The sequence below is a fragment of the Octodon degus genome, unplaced genomic scaffold (assembly GCF_000260255.1).
Source record: "Octodon degus isolate 3935 unplaced genomic scaffold, OctDeg1.0 scaffold00049, whole genome shotgun sequence".
Lineage (NCBI taxonomy): Eukaryota > Metazoa > Chordata > Mammalia > Rodentia > Octodontidae > Octodon > Octodon degus.
The window spans coordinates 9,283,624-9,293,902 of record NW_004524625.1 but is presented as its reverse complement, the minus strand read 5'-3'; the positions used below and the strand labels follow the sequence as shown (position 1 = coordinate 9,293,902).

The following is a 10,279-nucleotide window of genomic DNA, read 5'->3' as shown; positions in this document are numbered from 1 at the left end:
CTGGCTTCTCTTCCCACCTTACATTGTAATGCAAATTACCTGCCCCAGGGTAGGGGAAGTACTCACACCTATGGGTACTTCCCAGTACTTACCCACCTATGGGTAATTCCTTCAGTACTAAGACCCATAATCCCAGCCTTGGATCACACACAATCCCAGTGGATCATGAGTTAACACACACTCTAGAAGTCCTCACCCCATGACTGCATGAGGCTTTGGGGGGACAACTAGACACAAACCATAACAGGGAGACAGACTTGCTCTCTGCTGCTGTTGTTGCCGCTACTCTTCCCATTTGCTCTTGCTGTTTTGCTGTTTTCTGCCACCATGAACTGCTGCCCTCTGCCATTGCTGCTCTGCCTTGGAGCCAGCAGAGTATGGACTGAAACCTCTACTAACTGTGAGCTAAAGAAACCCTTCCTTCCTTCATTTTGGGTGTCAGTTATTTGGTCCCAGCAATGAGAGAAGAGGACTGAGACCTGTGACAAATGTCTGCATCTAAATTTATGTGACATACTTGAGTACTTATATCACTACCTGATAAATATAATTAACTTCACTTTCAATTTTCAGGGATTGCTTGGCAAAGTTTAAGTTTTGTACTGTGTAATTATAGTAAATTATATGAAGTTGTGTGTCCCAAGTAAAATCTGTAGAACAAAATGTATTGAGAAGTTTTGATTTCTACTTTTGTCTCCTCAACCTTGACCCTTTTGTAGGTAATTCTTTTAAGATTTTGATTTATTTTTCCCTAAGCAAAGAAGTAGCAAATAAATGTGTGTATATATGTTGTAAACTACATGGCTTTTTTTGCTTTTTTTTTTTTTTTTTAGCTTAATACATCCCAGTGTTCTTGTTTCATTTTGTATGCACAAACATTCCTTATTGCTTTTTGCAGAGGCAGATTTTCCACTGTGCAGATGCTTCATGGTTGATTCAGCTGCTCTCATACTGGGGGGCATTTGGGCTGTTTTCAGTTTTTTGCCACTATAAACGGTGCACTGATATTTTGATTCTGTAAAAAGTCAAAAGTCAAATAAAGCTTATTTCTTGATTTCAACACTGCTACAGGAAACAAGATTGACCTGGCCGAAAGGAGAGAGGTCTCCCAGCAGAGAGCCGAAGAGTTCTCAGAAGCCCAGGACATGTATTACCTGGAGACCTCAGCTAAGGAGTCGGATAATGTGGAGAAACTCTTCCTGGACTTAGCGTGCCGGCTCATCAGTGAGGCCAGACAGAACACTCTGGTGAACAATGTATCCTCACCTTTACCCGGAGAGGGGAAAAGCATCAGCTATTTGACTTGTTGTAATTTCAACTAAAGGCTGACGCGAGGAAAAGCGAGAGGAATCAGCAGCTGCCTTGATGGCCACGATTTGCTGGCGAGCCCTGGCGATGGCTGTGGCTCCAGCTCTGGACCTTCTGACTCCTGTGGGCTCCTGAGCTTGCCAAGCGTGGCAGGCAGGGGCCTTGGCCATGGGCAGCGTTAGCAGAACATACATGGTTTCACCCTTTTGCAGTCTGGAGTTGGAGCAAGGAGAAAATTGCATTAGGCACTCCGTGATCTGCAGAGCATGTTGCTTCTGTTTTTTTTAAAAGCAAGTAAAAGTGCATTCCTGACACAGGCCAGGGGGAGTGTACCAGAGGGACCCCTCCTGCGCATTAGTGGGCGCACGGGGGCTGTTCTTCGGGGCTTCAGTGGTAATCTAGTGGCCCTGGTGTTCTTGTCTACCAGACAAACCAAAACTGGGAAGGCAAGTACTGTCTCTGTGGTGACCCCATGGAGATTCTGAAAAGTGTTGTTTCTTTTGTCCACAGGCACTTTCAAAAACTTTGGGATGTAAAAACGAAATGAAGCCTTTACCCATGACCAACAGTAACAGTCGGTGTTTAATAGTAATTACAAGCTCCATGGCTCCTTCTGGTGCTAACGATCCCACTGCTTCACAGACCAAGCGTCTCAGTGTGGACACGCCCTTACATGTGTTACCTAGAATAAAAAAGGTGGGGAAGTCCATGAGTCAGAACTTTCTTTCAGCATTTCATTACTACCTTTTCTAGGATAGATTTATTGGAAAAGACAATACTTTTTCTTTCATGTTCCTCCTTAAATCTTTCTTCTATTTTCTCATCTTTCCTGACCTTTAAGTAAATGAAAGTTTAAAAAAGGAAAAACAAAACAACCACAAATGGTTGAAGATATTCTAAAATACAAGATTAGTTCCAAGACACTATTAGTAGTCTGAGGAAACAGCAAATATGACCAAATACTGTGGATTAAGGACAGCAGAGCAGGGTTTCAGGCAGAGCACAGCCCTTATTAACAGGTTGCATCTTCTACTTCCTGGTACTAGCTGTCTTGGGTAAGCCAAGGCTTAGGATTTTATAGATATTTTTCATATGATAAGTGAAAATAGCAGTAGATGAAAAGTCCCACAAACCATTTTTGTATCTCCAATAACCTTAGCAAAATTCTATTAAGTGAAGCAGGTTGAACCGTCATTAATCATCTCTTTATGATGTTACTCCCAGACGCACGGCCGCACATGCTTTCCTGTGTCTTTCTCTTTTCCTCTCTCCTGGTCTGTCCTCTGGTTCGCTCTTACCTTTTTCCTTACCCTCCTCCCTCCCTCTTGTCTGCTTCGCATGCATTACTGCAAATCTCCAATTCAAATGGAGGTATATATGCCTTTTCTTAGCCAATTTTGAAACAGGATGGGAACGGAAGATGTGCTGCTGAATATGTGTTCCTGTTTCCTTAGTGCCATACTTGATTCTTTCCAATTTGTTCGCTGATACAAATGCAAATTGGGAAAGTAGTTAACCCTGTACACTGTTGACGCTATCAGATGTTTCTGCAGCTCGATGCTTAGCATAAGTGGGGGGGCACCTAATAAAATCTGGACATGATGTAAGTCTGCCATTGCTGTAGATGGTGACAATCTCGGATCTGATGCGCTGATGTTTGAAAGCTACTTAATGTAATGAGTCATACACTTCATGGTACTGATACAGCATTTTCAGCCTCTCTCTAGCAGATCTGGGATGACCAATCTCTTGCACAGGGGGTTACATATATTGTTTAGGGACTGCTACTTCTGACTGGCCTCACTGTGTTGGTCCCGGTTGTATTGGAAAGAAGAAGGAGATGCCAGAAGTTTGAATTGCCTTTCTTTTAGAGTCTCTGTAGGAAAGAAAAATCATCCTAATAAAAGCCAAAATAATTTATAATTATTATTGCTTTTCCTCCCCATCTTTTCCACTAAGCCAACAGCTAAAGGTATCAGAAGATAATCAAGTGAGCAGAACTTACTTTTTGAACTATGACAGAATGTTCTAACGTTCAGTTTATTACCTTTTTTAAGGCACGAATCCAGTGTGCCCACCACGGCAAGTCCCAAGCTTTCCTCCCAGCAGCACGTGTGTTAAAAATATGGTTGCCTTGTGAACTTAAGAGAAGATAGTTTTGTTAGATTGAATGAATTAGTTCTAAAATAGCTTCAAGGCCACGCCTGTCTGGAATTCTTACTCCCAAGGCTGACCTCCATCTTTGGGCAGACTCACAAAAGGGGTAGAGTCGTGTTCTTGACCCTTTATTCTGTTCCTCCTCCTAGTCATTCTGTAGCTTACAGTCACCCGGCATGGCCTACCTGTGGGGACACATGAGAGTGAGGCTTCGTTCCTCCTTTTCTTAGTTAGGTGAGTTTCTGATTTGGCCCAGTGGATATTGTCCACTGATGCATCTCAAGCTTCATAACCTGACAAGATTGTAGGTGCAGTGTATATTGGCTAAATAAGTGACATGGGGCTTATGGGGCTTTTTAAAATTATTAAATAGAAATTCCTTCAAGTAGTATTTGAGCCAGATGTGGTGGCAAATACCCTTAATCTCAGCACTCAGGAAGCTGAGGCAGGAGGGTTGTTGCGGGTTCGAAGACCAGCCTGGGCTACAAAATGAGCTCAAGGCCAGCCTGAACTGCATAGCAAGACCCTGTCTCATTCAAAAAGACCAAACAAACAAACGAACAAGAAAAATAGCACTTGAGTTGACACTAAATGGAGTTGGGGCGCTATTTGCTGAGATGAGCCTTCTTTATATAAAAGCAGATTCTGGAGGATGAAAAATGAGTTGCTTTACCGTGATTCATTTGGGCTTGATGGGATAAGAAACATTATGGACCATGCCTTTTTCTGTTTGGGTATGCACTCTTTTTTTTTTTTTTTTTTTTTTTGGTGGAACTGGGGATTAAACTCAGACCCTTGCGCTTGCCAGGGAAGTGCTTATTCTACTAAGCCATCTCCCCAGCCCCTGATCGTTCTTAAAAAAAGTTATTAAATACATGGCAGAGCATGGTTCAGTTTCCAGTGAAAATCTATTCATGTTATGGAGTAAGGATTGAGAGAAGTCTATGGAATCAGATAATTTGCTGATATTAGTGATATTATGGCTTTGTAGGCTCACCTTCAAAGGATTTTATGCTTTCTTCTTTGCTTATACAACTTCTATGTTCCTGTATGTTTTTGTTAGATCTGCTGAATTATATTAACATTTAATTTTTTATTATATGCAGCCAATTATCTTTTCTGTAGATTATTTAGGTTAAGCCATTGGCTTTTACTGGCCTTTCATTCCTCCTACAATCTCTCCCTGAATAAAATAACTTTTTTTTTTTGTACTGGGGATCAAACTCACGACTTTGTGCTTGCCAGGCAGGTGCTTATGCTGCTGAGCTATCTCCCCAGCCCTCGAAAATAACTCAACATGAGCGTGAAGTGGGTTGACGAGGCGGTGTGTCCAACTTGGATTCAGAGTTGGGTAAAGTAGGAACCAATGGGCAAAATCAGGTCTTTAGTCTGTCATTTTAAGCAGCTTAGATTTGTTGGCGCAAGGGCGTAGATGCAGTGGAGGACCGGATTCGTTGTCTTTCATCTTCTACGAACACATGCCTGGAAGGACCCTGCGACTCCGCAGTGAGGTGGATGGCTTCTTTCCTGTCCCCTATAAGCTATCCCATAAGCCCTGCAGGCCAAGCATCAAGTTTGAGCTAATAACTCATTCTGAATAACTATCATATGTAAACTATTTTGAACTTTCTTCTGATTAGAGTGAAACACCTTAAGGTAAACTAAACCAGAAGGAGCTGATCGGATCAGACCAATGGCCGTAAAGGTAGATATTTCTTCCTCCTGTAGAGCTCTGTACTTCATGGTGTAGATACTTATGGGCCACTTCCTCATTAGCATCTAGGAAAGCTCTTGGGGTTCCAAGAAAAAATATTTGGTGATGTTTAAATGTAGTTGGTTATTTATTTCCTTGCACTATGGTCTTGACAAACATGTTTTGATGTAATAATATAAGAATTAGATAATGAAAAGGAAGAAGCATTTACAATTTGTCCTTCTGAAAAAATATATTCCACTTAAGTGGTATAGTTAAACACTAATTTGGGGATAAAGGCAGATGTATGTTCTTTCCTTCTTTTTGGATTTTATTTCTGCCATGAGCCTGTTTGTTTTTGAAATGAAAGCTGTCTTCCCTTGTTTTGTACACACTGGTAACTGCTCTCTCTCTCTCTCTCTCTTTTTGCGGAACCGGGGATTGAACTCAGGCCCTTGTACTTGCTAGGCAAATGCTTATTCTACTGAGCTATCTCCCTGGGCCCCACACTGGTAACTTCTCGGTAGGCAGTTACTTCTCAGACCCCTAATACCCTAGTGTTAAGGGAGTCAGCACTTTGTGCCCTTTCATGAATCCTATGATGTTGGAATGTTACTCTCATCCTTGGGGCCATATGTTGAAATTAAAAACAAACCGAGGGGGGCTGGAGAGATGGCTCAGTGGTCTAAAGCACCTACTTAGAACAAGCTTAGCAAAAGCATCAGGGACCGCGGTTCAATCCCCCAGCACCACATGCCAGCCAGCCCTGCCCCCTGGTGGGCTGAGCTGGCCTCTCTCTCTCTCTCTCTCTCTCTCTCTCTCTCTCTCTCTCTCTCTCTCTCAAATAAATAAAAAAAAAAATTAATTAAAAAACAAACCGAGGCATAAATAAACTGTGTGGTAGAGAAATTTAAATTTTAAGATATTTGAAAAATACAGGAAGAATTTTGTGAGGCTGACTCTGGGAGAAGGAAGGGTAACAAGTGCATTACAGCAAGCTGCTCTGGAGCTCAGAGATGGGAGGAGGCTCGCCGAGCAGAGGGCAGGGAGCCGCAGGCCAAGCCCCCCCCCCCCCCCCATCAGGAAGAAGTTCCTCAGAAGGGTTGGTTGCTCACGGAGGGCATCAGCTCAAGTGACAGCCTCTGCTGAGCAGGGAGCAGATAGAAAAGAATTCGGCAAAGAGGATTAGAGAGGCTGAGGTGTGGCGGGGGATCGGCTTGCAGGGCTTGTTAACTAAGTCACATATTAAAGTACTTTCTCCCTCAGAACATGTTAAGCATCAGTTGATCCACACCTGCTAATTTTTTTTAAAAAAGTCTTTGCTTTTTTGCTACAGATGCACCCACAGCTAGGCCAAGAGACTGGCATGCTATTATGCTGCAGATGGGACTGCTTTGTCACTCTGGTCAGTGTCCTGAGGACATCACAAACTATTTCCTGGGCTTTTTTTTAAAGGCATCATTATAGTACAAATGAAGTAATAATTTTGTTTTTTACTAATAAAAATTATTACCCTCAGCTTCATGACTGGTGAGCTTCTTCAGGATAGGCCTTTTTGCCGAGCAGGATCTCCCGTTAAAGACCCCACAAGTAAACCAACATGCAGTTTGTACAGCTCCGGGACGGTGGTAGATTAGGATGTAAAGCACTCTGCAAGGTCTGTTTTAGAAAACTCCAAAACTCAGCGACACTTGGCGGGTTTCCTTCATTCTCTGGAGCAAGTACACTTGAAAACAAAGGCTAGGGTGGAAAGATAGCTCGGCGGCCTAGGCGCCTGCCTGGCAAGCCCAAGGTCCTGAGTTCAATCCCTGGTACCACAGGGGGGAAAAGAAGAACAGTTGAAATTGCTCCATGCAGGAAGTAATAAAACAGGTACAGTACTTGATTTCTTCCCCCCACCCAGGGCCTTGTACATGCTAGCCAAGTGCTATAACTGAGCCACACTCCCAGGCCCTAGAGCTTCGAATTACATTGAGAACCTGTAAGCAATTTGCGCATGATCCAAAGGATTTCTGAAAATAATTTGCATTCTTGCTTGGCTGATGAATGGTTCTTCATTAGTCTTTTTTTTTTTTTTTTTTTTTGGTCATTAGTCTGAATATTTGAGTTTGGGCAGAGGGTGCTGGAGCTTCTTTGTAAGAGTCATATTACGAAGGGTAGTTACTCCCTGGGCTTGTAGGAGCCAAAATTTTACTTTCCCACTCATTCAAAGTTTCTGGAGGTTCTGGCTTCTAGGGCTGGTTGCTCCCTTTGGTAGGTGGTGACCAACACTTCAGAGGAATGTGGGGAGCCAAGGGAGGGCAGGCGTTGGTCTAGGCTGCGCAAACTGGCTGTGACTTTCAGCAAAGCACAGTATTCTCAAGCGTCATTGTCCTCACCGGTGAGACAGACCTGACAGGATTATTGTGAAATTCAGTTAAATAATCTGAAAGTATAGTGCTCAGGAAACAGGATCGACCTCCATGTAAGTTCTTTTTCCCTAATTAACAGGGTTCGGGGCTGGCTGTGGTACAGGCACCTGTAGTTCCTACTGTTCAGGAGGATGACGTGGGAGGATCACTTAAAGGCCAGCTTGGACAACAGAGCAAGATGCCATCTTTTTTTTGTGTGTGTGTGTAATCCAGTGCAAATATAGGTACTTAAGGGACAAAAGAAAAACCTTCCTGCCTTCAAAGAAAAGAATTCCATTTTTGGGAGGGTTCCTTAGAGGGTCGTCTAATCTGCTTTGGGGCATTACTGTCATCCCCCAGTTTCTCTCATATTTCTGGAATGAGTCCGCTTCTGTCTCTCACCTTCCCCTCCCCTTCTCGGCAATTCCAGGGTTGTAAACTCCTTATCAGGAAACTCAGTCAGAGAACTGAAATACCTCACAGTACAATTTAAACCTCTCTTGATCCCACTGTCCATGGGTTGATTGTCCCTTTTTTCAAGAGCTACATTTGCCACTTACTAATTGCCATTTTGTCGAATTCTAAAACAACTAGTAGGAAAAGCTCATTAATTGATGATCACCATTCCCTTGGTAAATGTCAGGCCAGTAGTACTTGAAGGCTTACCTTCTTCTAGCATCTGATTTACATTGTCCTGTTGTTGTGCAACTCTTCGAATCCACATGGGTCTTTCTCCCTTGGTTCTAACATCCAACTGGCAATGAACTAAGCTCCTGAAGAACAGTTCTGGTGGTGTGGTTCTTGCATCCATCCTTCGGTAAAAATGGAATGCTGAATCCCACTTACGTGATGTGGTTCTAGAATTTGATCTCACAGGTGGTGTTACTGATGAATGTAGTTACCAACACTTTAAGGGTTCCCCGTTTCTCCCTGCGCGTTACCTTCTGAAGGAAAAACTGGAGTAGCAAATGCCCAGTAAGGCAAAAGTTCGCTTGCAAAACAACCGAAGATGATCATAGTAACTTACTGGTCGACTGCACAGTGCACAGCTTTTGTTTAAATTTATACAGTCATGCCTGGATGAAGAAACAGTATACTTGACAAGCCCTCTGAAAAACAGCTGCTAAAATACTGCTTTCTGGAATGTAACCATTAGGAAAAAATATTCTCTTGTTCTATTTAATTACAAAATGTTAGTGGAACTTTCCTGTAGACTATTTGAATGAATGTCAATAGGTTTACTATAACATTTTTTTAGTTAAAAATTCTCTTATTCTTTCAAGACTTGCTGGGTCTCTATGTCTCTGTTGTAGAAAGCTTCAAGTGCCAGGAGTGCCGGCCGTGAGTTTCCACGCGCCGCAGCGTCCTCTGGCCTTGGCAGGAGGAGAGCTCTCTGGTGGCTGCTATGCAGAGAAGCTGCGTGGCCGTATCTGCTTAGTGCATGAGCAACACTGCTGTTTGCAGCAAAAATTAAAACAACAACAAAATGCTCAAATTCTCAGATAATAAAGAAGGGAGAGTTTAGATAATTTAAAGGGGAAAAATGTGTGCCCCATGTAAGTTGTTGCGCATACTTTACTGCATGACTTTTAGTATAGGGATGAAATAAAATGCAAAAAAAAAGTATAATCCCGGAGATCTCAGCAGCTAAATATTTACGGAAGCTGCTTTATGTGGATTTAGAGAATCCTTAATCCCCCCCCCTTTTCTTGTCTCTATTAAAACATGGATCTTTAACATACAATTTTAACACACAGGTTAATCATTGAGTTTTATAAACTCAATTCTTAATCTTTGGCTATTGGTTTTTTTGTATAGGATTTCAGTAAAATCTGATATCAGTATATAAAATCTAAGTATCAGCTTCAGTATAAGCATAGTACTTGATTTTAAATGTTAATATGCAGATATTAACAGTGTAATGTATATTCTATGTATCCATGTAGCACTTTCTTTTTACTTAACAAAAAGCTTATTAGAAATATAAGTCACTGATTACTTGAGTGTACTTAGCTGAAAACATTCTGTAGGAAAGGGATTTAAGAACATTTCAGCCAATATTTTAAAAGGGGAATAGAAAAGGAATAGGAACCTGAACAAAATTTTTAAAAATAATGCTGTATTTATCTTTTTAAAAAATTAAGACACAATTCACATGTTATACACTTGCCCTCTTAAAGTATAAAACCCAACATTTTTAGGATGTTCGCTGTGTGCAAGACTAGCTTGGGCTGCTGCATCATCTCTCCACAAGCTCTGTGTCCATTAATGCTTCTGGTAACAAGCAATGTGCTTTCTGTCTCCATGGACTGCCTGTCCTGGACATCGCCTATAAACACAGTCCTGCAATCTGTGGCCTTTTGTGTCTGGCTTCTCTTAACATAACGTTTCAAAGCTTATCTTTGTTATATGGATCAACACATTATTGTCATGGCTAAGTAATATTCCAGTGTATGTATATAGCACATTTTATTTTTCCATCAACTGATGGACGTTGGGTTGTTTTCCCTTGTTGGCTATTATAAGTAATGCTGCTATAAAGAAGGATAAAATTTTTTTTCTTTGGGGGATGGTTTTCGCATCGCTCTTAAAAGCAATGTGCTTAACACATTATTTGTATTAAATAGAAACTCCTCATGTTCTATTTGGAAAATGGAACTTATGATCTTAATTGAATTAATCAATAATGAGACCCCCTCCAATGTATCAGTAAGAATTTTTCTATGAGCCT

General features: G+C 41.7%; 1 protein-coding gene across 3 annotated transcripts in view; it reads left to right on the top strand.

Moving 5' to 3' along the window:
• Rab30 (RAB30, member RAS oncogene family) overlaps positions 1-3,323 on the top strand; it is a 94,587-nt gene extending 91,264 nt beyond the window's left edge. For all 3 annotated transcript variants that reach the window (XM_004632544.2, XM_023716667.1, XM_023716666.1), the window contains exon 5: positions 1,072-3,323. In XM_004632544.2, coding sequence (XP_004632601.1) covers positions 1,072-1,322 — 251 coding nt within the window. In that variant the 3' untranslated portion in view covers positions 1,323-3,323. The remainder of the gene's footprint in view (positions 1-1,071) is intronic.
• Positions 3,324-10,279: the final 6,956 nt, after the last annotated feature.